Genomic DNA, 12,500 nt, shown 5'->3' with positions numbered 1-12,500 from the left:
GTTTACGGGACTTCGAGAAACGGGCCCTGTTGAGCTACCTCTTGCCCACCAACTCCGAGGGAACTGGAAACGAGGTTAGACCAAAATGGCGGAAGAGCTAAGCTCGATTGAGATAAGCATTGAAGAAAGATTGGAAGAAATCAACAACTGGCTGAGAAATGAAGGATACGAGCGGTACAAAGAAGCTAGACGTCTTTCTGAGGAGGATGCTCGCGAGGATCCTGAAACAGAACCGTTTAAGTCGAAATACATCGCCAGAAATATCTTGTCAGAGCTGAAAGCAAGAGTAGCAGCTTTTCAAGACGATGGTATCTCCAGCGAGAAACTAAATATTTTGATGTCTGCTCTCGATTACCAGATCGGGCAAAACTACATTGAGACTGAGGAGCTAAGTACGGGCGAGGAACATATCGAACGGTGCATAAAAACTCTTGAAGAGTATCGTTTAGACAGAAGGTGCTGTTCCTTGTACCTTCATGCTTTGAATGAGCTAGGAATTTTGTGGTCAAAAAGGGGTGATTCCGAAAAGGCTTTGGGCTTTCTTCAGGACGCGGAGAGGTTGTATCACTCCTTCAACGAAGACAAAGGAGGCGCTCCTTTTGAAGTCCACGAGTAAGTTTTCTTGCCTATTTAAATTTCTGAAATATTCTTGCAGGATTTTGCAAACACCAAAAACGAAAGGAACTATTTATTTAGCTCCTGAAGGATTAGTCCGGGGCGGCGGTTACACTGTGTGAAAACCGAAGATTCAGTTATGCTTAATTAGGTATTTGCAGAGGAGAAGCTTTCATTAAAAATTCCACTACTTAATCCCTCTCCAGTTATAAGTCCCAAGAGAAGCTGAAAACAACGTTTGTGCATAATTTTGGAAGTCAAACAAAGAGTATTATGGCCTATATACAACGTATGTAGGTGTAGGCTTAGCTACATAATTCCCAAAAAATTGTCTAAAATTCTTTTTGGAATTTCCCAAACAAAAACTCTAAAATTCTTTTAGAAATGTCTAAACTTCTCCAAAAGCTCTCTAAAATTCCCAAAAATTCTTATAAATTTCGTTTCTTATAGTACAAAGTCAGCCATATCTGCTATCAAGAAAAGATCCCAATTCCAAAACTATGTTGAGAAAATGCTGCTTAGATGAACTGTAGGACCCCTTTTGGTGAATAACCACTGATAAGGAATGGATATGAACGGACTGACCCCTCTCCTTGATAGGCTGGAATACAAAAAACAAGTTTTGTCAATGTTTTTGCCTGTGAAAAGTTTCCAACATGTTCGGTGAAAGTTCAAATTGCTCTAACGTTCTCGAAATTGTCAATTTTTTTCTAAAATTCCCGAGCGTTTCTAAAATTCTTTTTAATGTCTAAAATTCCCAAAAATATTCTGGAATTATGTAGCTAAGCCTATGTAGGTGAGAATTTCAGAGCTCTCAAATCTGATGCATTGAGCATGAGTCTCACGCATTTCGATGAATCTCACGCTCTCATGCCGACACAAGCATTTCTCATGCATTGGCACTTTTCTGATAAGTAACTCTACCTTTTAAGCTTTCTGAAGTGCTCATGAATTCCAAATTCGTTCCTTCACTGCCCCTTAACTTCGGCCAATGTTTAATCTGTTTGTGTGCGACCAATTTTCTTGTTTCTTCAGGACTTTCACCCGTTATAGGCCGATATGTTAGCTCACGCTGACCATAGTAACGTGGGCTCTCTCAAGCTCGCTGCATATGGTGAGGAAATAACTGAGCAAACTGCCTTACGTATGCAATGAAATTGTGGTGAGAAATTCGCCTTGGAAGGCCATGAGGATAAAATCAAACATGTTTGATATTTTTGGCCTTGTGAGGCCAATTCTTCACTGTGTGTGGCCATTGTGAGAATTGAGCTGAGCTCAGTCAATCAAGTGTCCAATATCATGGCAGTTTCATGTGGCATCAGTGGCGTCGTAGTTTCTTTCACCGACACCATCTTGAACTGGTCACTGAAGTCACGTGAGAACGCCATGTATTTTATTGGATGCTTGATTGACTGAGATCAGCTTGACTCTCACGTTGGCTGCACAGTGTGAGGAATTTGCCTCACGAGGCCAAAAATATCAAGCATGTTTGATTTTATCCTCACTGCTTCGCCAGGCAAATTTCTCACCAAAATCTCCCCGCACACACAAGGAAACGGCTGAGAAAACCGCCTCGCAAGGCAGTTTGCGCAGCTCTTTCCTCAAAGAACCCAAATTGCGGACTTGACTGTGCATTTCCAGTGATTTGAGACATGCAAATTTCAAACATTTTCCAAATGTTTTTGGTGCCTCCGGTACAAGAAACACAAGACACTTGTGCCTTTGGCACAATCTCCAGCAAGCATCTCACTCTTTGGAAACACACCATTTTTACAGTTCAAACCTCTCTGTGTACTCTCAAATTGTTCTGAACTTGGGGGTGTGTCTTACAGCCAAGTATTTTCATGCAACAAAATATAATTTTGCCTAATTTTACGTTTCCATTTCTCTGGAGGCTTTTTTACCCTGAAGACAACTTCAAGTCTGATCTTGAGCGTGAAAAGGAATTCAGCGCAACCTTCACCCATACTCTTTATTACCTTGCACAAGTCAATGCAGCACGGGGCAATTCTGAAAAAGGAGCCATGTATTGCCATACAACTCTGCTTCGTCAGCTGGAAACAGAGCAATATGATCCTGTAGACTGGGCCCTAAATTGTGCAACACTGTCTCAGTACTATATCACACAAGGGAATTACATGCTGTCAAGACACTGTCTAGGTATATGAAAGGACTTAAATAACATTGTGAAATATCTTTTGTTTGTTCATGGTGCTTAATTACAATATCAAAAGTTTTATTGTTTGTCTTATAATGTTGTCACTTATGGTGTAGATGAATCTTTCACCAGTGTTGTAAAAACCAACAATCACATCAGAGCATCATGCTTAATGAGGTGATGTGTAACCAGTCAACCGTGGTGCCGGAAGAAGACTAGCATTATACAAGTGAAATGTTGCGATCTACACCATAAGTGACAATATCTTGAGACAACTAATACTTTTAATATTATTAATTTTGCATAATAATACTAATAATAAAGATAATATTGATAGCATTAAGCTAGGTTTTTGGTGCACAGTCAGAACAAATGGATGCCTACATTGTAAGTCACCACTGCACAGCCCTGAATGTGCCTTTTATTTAAGATGGTAAAGGACTCCAACTAGGGGAATTCTGATACATTACCGTGCACGAGAAAAAAAACAGCAAAGGCATTATCAGGATCTTGTGGTGCCTGGACCAACAGAAATGTGTCGAAAGTAATGAGAAAGAAATGGGAGGAGAATAAAATCTTACAAGGGTAATCATAAATTTTTGAAGACAAGGATGAATGTGATACCAGTAGTAGTTGGTTGGACTTTATCACAAGGATTTGATGGTAGAGTTTATTTATTGCTTCCCTGATACATTGTCCAGTACTAAATAAATGAAAGTCATTGTTATAATGTGTCATTTTATTATTAATATAACAATAAGTTATAACAATGAATAATAGTATTATCATTCTTATGCACAGCGTGTGCCAGTAATGTGTTCGCCGGTGCTGAAGAATCATCTCCACAAGAGGTGGTGTCAGAAGATGATAGCCAGGAGGAACGTGAGAGAAAGGAAAGGATTCCACAAAGAAAGGCTGATATCTCTCGATGCTGGAGTAAATATTGCCTAGACTTATTGAAGTCTTCAAGAGACAAATGTCTTGAAGAAATGAGAAGCAATGATGAGGATCATGAAGAACCAACCGCACAACGAGGTGTGAAGAGTATTTAGTTACTGTGGTCAGTTTATCAGTTATTATTATATCTCTCAGATAGTACGCGCGCCTTGATTGGCTAAAGTAGCGGACCGTATTCTTTAGTACGGTCCGCTTAATTTGAAATTTCGATAAAACATTCCAGCAACTATTTTAAAAAGCCAAGAATTTCGCAGTTTTATCGTTTTTCAGATCTTTATGGCGGTTGAACCTTCCGCTTGACTTCAACTAGTTTCCTTTCCCGCGCGGCTGATTACCACAGAGATTATAATAAATATCTTACTAAACTCGTTTTCTCGGGCCCTACTGTAAATTACGGACCCTTTATTTTCCCCTTAGATTTATGGCCCGCACGCTTAGCGCGAGGAACAACGCGGGCCGTAATTTACGGTAAGGCCCTCGAACTCGGTTAGTAAGAGGTATTTGTTTCATAATTATCATGCTGCTGGGTTAGAGTTCGCCAACCATTCCATTGCGTACAAGACTTTTTTTGAGGTCTTTCATATTTCTTCCTTGTGTTTTCTTGTGAAATTTCGATCTCTCAACGTGGAAAAAATACTCTTTTTACAGACACCTATCAAGAACAAGGTGCCAGAAGTCGGGAAGAAATCGAAGAAGGGGATAGAAAAGAGCCTCTACGATTTAACACCCTTGAGGTGACGTCCCTTGAGCAGTCAGTTCCAGAGCACGTGGTCAAGACATATGATGAGGTGACAGAAAGAGGACAAGCACCAGTCTCTCTCTCTCGATGGCTGGCATAAATTATCAAAGCGGTTTTCAATTGAGTATCGAAAGTAATTAGTGAATTACTTTGGTTTTGCATTACTTTTTCAACCAATCAGAAGTGAAGCCAAAACCAATCGTGGCTCGGGCGTGCACATTTTCCTGCGCTTTGTGTGAGCTACGTGTAATTACTTCGAGTTTTGATTGGTTCACTGGATTGTCTCCGTCCTTTTTGATTGGCCAAAGTAATTACTTTGGTTTTGGTTCTACGACACTCATTTGAAAACCGCTCTAACCTTGGAAACTGCATTCTTACTTTGTTATAATCCAGCATCAACTGAGTTGCTGTGGTAAACTAGCCTCTGTGTACAGTGCATTGCAACGATTGAAAAACCTACATGACCGTAAAATTCCATTCTGTTGCCTTTTTAAGTTCTTGGCTAACTAAAGCTTATGAGGAGAGTTAAATGTACATCCATCCGAGAGGGGGTCTGGGCGAATAATGGGCCGTGTAGATATACATTTTGACGAACACTGCGCGTTTTTCGAATAATTTAATTCTTTTTTTTTTTTTTCAACAATAGGAACTGCAACTCCTAAAACTAATTTTCAGAGAGGGAGGGCCTGCTATTAGAATACTATAATATGAAACAATTGCCGGGATCTTCCGGTGTCCATTTAGTTAAATATTGTGGAGGTTTTGCGAGTAGAAATGTCTCTTTCTGGATGCCCCGGCTGTCCAGAAGCAGAACATACTAGAATTTTTCGACCGATTTGACAGATGTTATGTGAACAGGGTCGTAGCAAGCATGAGACAAGATGAGGCGCTTGCCTCGTCTAGATTTTAACCCAAAATGAAAAAAAAAAAAAACCCGTTGAGAAAATAATCCACAGAAAGCATTTGCCATTGGGTTATGAAAGATAAAACTGTTAATGAGAGTAAATTAAGGCACCAGTATCACGTGGCGTAGTATCTGTTTTGAAGAAATATACTATGAAAAATGCTGAAAAAAAAAAACCTTTTCTGAGCTTCAAGTTTTCAAAATTTCCGGGGGAGCGTGCCTCCAGACTATCGGCTTTATCCTTGGGCGATCGCAGATCTTGCCTCGTTTATGCCAAACGTCTGGCTACTGCCCAGGTGGAAGTCTAATTTTTGTTTATAATAATAATAATAATAATAATAATAATAATAATAATAATAATAATAATAATAATAATAATAATAATAATAATAATAATAATAATAATAATAATGTTTATTCTCACAGGCACGTAAACTGTTTCTGGAGGGTCAGAAGTGGCTGAACATTTCCAAGGAATTTTATGTCCTTGATGGTCACGTTACAAATTACGTGGAGATCCTGCAAGACATGAGCCAGCTGTACAAACTGCTGGCCTTCTTCGATGCAGACTTTGAAAGAAGGTGTAAGATGCACAAGCGACGAATCGATATGCTGAGTGAGGTGCTGGTAGAGTTAAATCCGCAACATTATCTTCTTGTTTGCCGACAACTGATGTATGAAATTGCTGAAGCGTACAGCGAGATGGTGGATTTGAAAATCGCAATCGTGGAAGAATCTGGGGAAGCCCCTCGAGCCCACTCCGTCAAAAAAATAAACACGTTGATAAATCAGAGCATCAAGTTTTTCCAGAACTATCTTGATTCCTTAAAACGCCACGGGAAATTGCCCGAAACGTTTGACGAGGATTCTGTACGCCCGGCCCTCGTTGCACAGTTCTACATAGCGAGGTTGTACAGCAAACTAATATGCGCTGATAAACGGGGGAAAGTGGAGAATTTAAAAAAGAGTTTGGATATTTATCAGTATCTTGTAAAATACTGTGACAGCCACACCGATTTGCCGGAAGGAGCCTTCAAAGATGAACTTGATGTGTCTCGAGAAATGGCGCAACTTTTGCCTCTGAAGATGGACAAAGTTATGATGTCAGAACCGTGAGAATTAGGCGACATTGTGCGTATAATAGCACCCGTATAATGAAAGTGCTCGACAACTTAGAGCATTGTTATTTTATGATTCTTCAGGCACGGGGTTATGTATCTGGGTACAAGAGAAAAACGTGGCTAAATACAAGTACAGTTAACATTCCTAAGGGCCGATTTACACGCTACGATTTTTGTCGCATGCGCAAGCTCCCGACAATCGTAAGACATGTTGTTGGCCCGTCGTAAGCTTGTTGTATGCGCCAAAATGGCACCGTGTAAATCGGGCCTAACAATTGTTACTGAGTGCAGATTGGCTGAGAAAGGGGGCATTTTTCCTCACGAGGGCATGATTACTTGATCCTGATTGGTTAGCAGTTGCTTATCCAGAGCAAGATTAAACTACTTTTTTGTCCACATAAAAAAAAAAAAATTTAAAGCGCTATTTATGTTGACAGCAACGATTTTTAACCGAATGGGAGCATGTTGATTGTCCGGCATTGTCGCGGCACTCTATCCCTCAATAATTTTGTCCTTTATGTGATGAACATCATGTAATTGCAATGTGCCCTTGTGCAAGTAAGGATTAATTTCACGTGTATTTTCAAAGTTTTCCAAATTGCCCTCGTCCGAGTCGCGAATTTTGTGAAAACTTTGAAAAATTAAAATCCTTTTCTTTCCTACCTTGCACATGTTTGTATGAAAATTGGCCTTTCTCATTTTAAGCGCAATTTTTTTTTTTGGTTTAAGTTGTCAGAATAGATAACTGAATGCTGTGCACCAAAGAGCAACACGTCGATTACTAATCGCGTTTTTCACATAGTGCGAAAAGAATGGAGCTCGGAGTTGTGATCTTTTCACCTCGAAAGCCGGATACTTAGTATTTTTGCGCTTGGTCATGTTTTAGAGTAATTCCGGGGTTCTGCCCCTGGTAACACAATGTGCAAGACCTGAATACTACACGATAAATTTTCAACTCTCTTTAAACCTGCACTGCTTAAGGGGGCTTTGTCACGTCATTTTAGGGTGTTCAGGGGAAATCTTTTGTAAATCGCGAGTTTAGAACTCGAAAACGGTAATGTGAGATTCCTTTACTGATATGATAAAATTATCGTTACATCACAAACAAGATGATTACGACCTTTTCCCAGGCTATTTGCCATAAACTTGAAAAACGTCGGGCCGACTTTATTCAAGATTACCCAAATGCAATCCTTTTCAATCTTGTCCATTTGTGTCCATCCATGCTTTTCTTTCCTTTTGTTGTATTTCTTTTAGGTTTTTCAACAGTCTTAAGTGGTTATTGCAATGTTTCATTTTACTTTATGGGCATTTTAGGTGTCATGAAATTACACCATTTTGCGTGACATAGACAACCACTTTCGAAAATACCATAATACTCTTTGCTTGTCCCTCTAGATTTTGCATAAGCATTTTTTTTGTTTTCTCTTGGGACCCTTGTAAGTCCCAAGAGAAACTGGAAACAATGCTTATGCAAAATGCTATTATCTCATAGAAAACGGTTCTGCTGCAGTTTGTAAAGAGATTTATTAAACCTGTTCCTGTCTGCGAACAAAAATGGAGAAGACGAGTTGGGAGGAGAGTATTTTGACATCCGGGTCAAAATGTATGATTCGTGAGAAGGAAAGAATCTTTTCGAGACATCGCGTTTACATGAAACGAGATACGACAGATTGAAGAATAAATATTCTATCAGTCTAACCTAACTTACTCCGTTTAGAACTTGCTCGATTTCTGAAGCTTACCAGGCAAGAAATGAGCTGAAATCAAGAGTTTCACCATTTTTGAACGCAAATTTTATTCCGACGTGGCCATTTCCCATAAAAGCGAAGCAAAGTCTCATTATGGTTTCAGCTCTACGTGAATCCGGGTAAAACGATGACGGTATTCCATACCGTACTATTTAGGCGGGTTGGATATCGCAAGACTATATATTTAGAAAAACCTTATTGAAAAAAGAAAGAAAGGGGCCGGAAAAAAACGTGCGGATTTTGCTTCATCTCAGTTGTAAAAGTTGGCTAGGCAGTAAGACAAGGAATAGCTGATTGGTCTCATAGCTGATAAAGCTCGGGCTTGTACACCGAGGTCATGGATTCAATAGGCCTTTTGCAACTAACGATCACATGGTTCAAAATCAGCCATGCTGGAGGGCAAGATCATTATTGTTCCCCCACTGGGACATTAAAACAAAGAGACCTGAACCAGTCAAGCTTGACTTGCCTTTGTTTTTAATGTCCCAGTGGGGGGAATAATAATGAGCTTGCCCTCCAGCACGGCGGATTTTGTACCATGTGATCGTTAGTTGCAAAAGGCCTATTGCCATGCAAGCCTGAAGTTTTCAGGTTTTCTTTTCGTTACTGTTCAAGTTGATTAAAAACTGCAATGATCTCGTCTCCACATATCGGTTTACGAGAGGTCTCCAAACTGGTAGTCGTTTGGGGAAAAAAGGTATCCAGCCGGGCGAAGTGTTAGTCATCTTCTGAAAAAGTGAAGTTCGCGATCTTTACACAAAGCCCCGTTTGTTGAGGAAAACTTGCTCGTGTAACTAGGGTAAAATTGACAATAACTAAATTTTATTGTAGTGAAAGTCGATTCTCACTAGAAATGGCAAACTTCGACCGTAATCTTGAGACCGCCGGGGAGATATGGTCCAAAATCTGGAGTCTCCCGGATTATCCGGGAGAGTTGACAGCCCTGCTCAATCGGTCAGTTTTGAACGTGAGTAATGGCGGACCGTAAAATCCAAAACTTACACTGTAAGTAAACGGCCTTTGGATGAAAATAAAAGCTCAAAATTTTGCCAATTAGGTGTTAAGCAAACACACTTTCAAAATCTGAAGAAAAAAAAAAAGGGAGTGATTTTTTTTCTATCACAGGGGCACTTTTAAGGGCAAAAGACAATCATTACCACAGAGAAAAGAAACAGGCCACTTTCAAAAATACCATAATACTCTTCGTTTGTTCCCCCCCCCCCCCCCCAAATTTTGGATAAGCATTGTTTTTATTTTCTCTTGGGACTTACAATGGTCCCAAGAGAAAACAAAGAGTATTTTCGAGAGTGGCTTGTAGAGCATTTTCACATGACGTCACGGCAGCCATGTTGGTGTTCCAAAACAAAGGAATGGCGGCCATGATTGAGTACCAAACTTATCCCCCGGGAATTGAATACTATTTTTATACAAATACTTTCTTTTGTTTCAGTAATCCAATATGGCTACTGGTCACGTGAGTGAAAGCGCTCCACAGGCCAACGAAAACTTCCCAAACAAATAAGGCTAAAGAAATATTTTTCCTCAATTTAATTGCATGTTTATTAATTCTCTCCAATCTTTACACCTGCAAAACGTATTATATGGAACGTCTACTTCTCCACGAACCACATTTGTTACTCACGAGACTATCAAAACTAAAGAAGAGACAAATTTGTGCAGTGGGCGTGGACGCAAAAGCGATACATTAACGATAAATTACAACAGTTCAGAGATTTAAATTCCAACAGAGCTCCTGGCATCCACTCGCCACTTAAACAGTACCGAACAAAACGTGACGCACGAAAAGTCTTTACAATCCCTTGGGTCAGGACCCAGAGTTTTATTCAAACAGCAGTTACCAGTTATTAAAGTTATTAGTTATTATCATTATTGCGACTGCCTCGGGGAAAAGAGGGCTGAGCATGCGCGTATGAATAGTTACTGAAGCAGACACTTGAAGTATGTTTTTACCATACAATCACGTGTCGCAACTGGCGCGAAAAAAGGCTACTCTTCGTACATTTACTTTTCACAGGGATTTTTCATTTAGAATTGAAAGCTGAGCGCAAAGCTTTCGGGAATTTACTCGCTTTTGCCAGTAATTGACTATCATTAGTAAGTTTCTTTGTACTCATTTCTCTCAACGTTTTGTCATGGCCGAGTAGTCGCGGCCCACTACTTTCCCGCTGCTGTCTGTTCTGTTCCATCGGGATGCGAACGGTTCTGAACATGAAGTAGTTCCTGAAGCGATTTACTCATGAAGTACGGCTTCTCGGCGCTGCCATCATTCATTTCTAGGTCCTCCACTAGAATAATTAGAATGAAAATTTGTCTCGAGTGATCATATTTTCAGTGTCATTGAGGAGAGGTAATTTGTGGTATAGCAACACTAAGATGCTCTTTTTTTCTCTGTCAAAAAAGCTCTAAGTGTATAATGTAGGGAGATAGCCATGTAAGGGATACATGTATTCATGTAGGGGACGCCTGACCTTATCTGGACGGGGGCATATTTCACTTCCTAAAATAAATTGTAGACTGTGTAATAAGCAGTCTGGCTAAAGTCCCCCAAAAAACATTGTAAATTAGTCCTGAAAAGCCCCGAGGGGAGAGACTAATAGCTTCAATTCACTTCACTTCATGTAGCATATGGATTAGATAACGGACTATTTTCAATGTTCCCCTTCCCATTGTAAAGACTAGTGTTGGTAGGCTGCGCTGTCGAGTGCTTTTGGTGTGGAACTTGGAAAGTTGCGCATTGGAATTTCGCCCGAGGTCCAGGAAGGAGTTGTTGCGCGGGGTCAACACTTGGATACGTACGCTAACATTAACAGGAAAAGAACTAGCGACAATAGCATAGGTTTGTACTTACAGAAGCACAGGAATATTGTGTCTATAGCCATGTCGTACACATCGAAGAAAAGGACTGTAACCGCGTAAGCAAAGATCACCATGAGCTAAGAAAGAGAAAGAAATTAGTTGCAACTCTGCTCGAAACTTGTAAGCCATTTAGATGTTTTTTTTCTTTAAATTTTACCAAGGACGCGAGCTGCAAATCATTACCATCTAAGTCGAAAGACGATGAAAACCGTTTAAATTTCAACCTTAACGCCACGTCAATAGGCCATTTCTGAGTTCGTGTGTGCCGCCCCTTCAAAGAGTCTAAGTGCGAAGTTCTTTTGTGATGGTAATTAGTTCTATTTTGCCTGTGAATGAAACTAATTTTCATATGAAAATCTTCGTACTTAGACTCGTTTTGAAGAGGAGGCAGACAAGCAGACTTTAAGGTAAAGTCCCTGCTTAAGAGCCAGAAGGCTCATCAGGCCGGCGCTTATCTCCGGTTTCAGTAGCATGAAGCGACTAGGAGTATTTATACTCCCCCCTGGATGGGATGCTAGTCCATCGCAGGGTTACCCCCAGCATTACGCTGGTACCCATTTATACACCTGGGTGGAGAGAGGCACCGTGAGAGTAAAGTGTCTTGCCCAAGAACACAACACAATGTCCCCGGCCAGGCCCCGAACCCGGACCACTCGATCCGGAGTCGAGCGCACTAACCACGAGGCCACCGCGCCTCCACTCAGCAGACTTTAGTGACCAAGAATTTGCATAATTTGCTTCAGATGTATCGTTGAAAATGTTGGTTGTCCTGTATTCTATATTCTTAGACTTGAACTTTAATTTAAGTGCATTATACAATGTATCTCAGGGAATTCTACTCATTTCAATTTTATTTTGTTTGTTTTTTCGACCCCATAGCTCCCACTGCTTTAAACACTATCGTGTATGGATAAAGCTATATCAAACAACCGTGTAGCGCGAAAAGTTGGCAGGAGTTTTATTTTGCGGATTGGCAAATAACTTTTTGCGGTTCGTGAAGACTGAAATTTCTGCTCGGAACTAATTTTTGCAATTCTCACGCACGGCTGTTCAAACAGCAGCGAAGCAGCGCATTTTATTTTCAAATTTTATTGTATGGTATTTTGAGTCGTTGTCGTTGCTTAAGCTCCCTATTAAGCTTCATTAAATAAATTGGAAGCCGCCTTAAAACATCAGTGCATGCAAGCAAAAAAAAAATACATCACTGTAAAAATGAGCAAGAGCTTACGATAGTTGGAACGACGCTAAATCGCAGAGTGGTTGGGTCATCACTGTTCACTTTGTCAAACCAGTAAAAACTCGCGATCGCTGCAAGAAACAAACATTACTGTGTTCTTAAAAACCCGCCAAAAACTACAACTGCAGTTGAAAAACAATA

At 40.3% G+C, this 12,500-nt stretch overlaps 2 protein-coding genes across 4 annotated transcripts in view; one reads left to right on the top strand and one right to left on the bottom strand.

Moving 5' to 3' along the window:
• The first annotated feature begins 65 nt into the window (after nucleotides 1-65).
• Nucleotides 66-7,594, top strand: LOC137990897 (KIF-binding protein-like). The gene is made up of 5 exons (XM_068836002.1): nucleotides 66-612; nucleotides 2,510-2,775; nucleotides 3,575-3,808; nucleotides 4,379-4,518; nucleotides 5,800-7,594. The coding sequence occupies exons 1-5, from the start codon at nucleotides 86-88 to the stop codon at nucleotides 6,487-6,489; spliced, it is 1,857 nt and encodes a 618-aa protein (XP_068692103.1). The 5' UTR covers nucleotides 66-85; the 3' UTR covers nucleotides 6,490-7,594.
• Nucleotides 7,595-9,791: 2,197 nt separating this feature from the next.
• LOC137993404 (choline transporter-like protein 4) overlaps nucleotides 9,792-12,500 on the bottom strand; it is a 30,749-nt gene continuing 28,040 nt past the window's right edge. For all 3 annotated transcript variants that reach the window (XM_068839238.1, XM_068839239.1, XM_068839240.1), the window contains 3 exons: nucleotides 12,351-12,430; nucleotides 11,115-11,199; nucleotides 9,792-10,551 (listed from right to left, as the gene is read on the bottom strand). In XM_068839238.1, the coding sequence (XP_068695339.1) occupies nucleotides 10,421-10,551; nucleotides 11,115-11,199; nucleotides 12,351-12,430 (296 nt within the window). In that variant the 3' untranslated portion in view covers nucleotides 9,792-10,420. The remainder of the gene's footprint in view (nucleotides 10,552-11,114; nucleotides 11,200-12,350; nucleotides 12,431-12,500) is intronic.

Source organism: Montipora foliosa, chromosome 2 (assembly GCF_036669935.1).
Source record: "Montipora foliosa isolate CH-2021 chromosome 2, ASM3666993v2, whole genome shotgun sequence".
NCBI lineage: Eukaryota > Metazoa > Cnidaria > Anthozoa > Scleractinia > Acroporidae > Montipora > Montipora foliosa.
The sequence above is the reverse complement of the archived record's forward strand: the minus strand, read 5'-3'. Positions and strand labels throughout refer to the sequence as shown.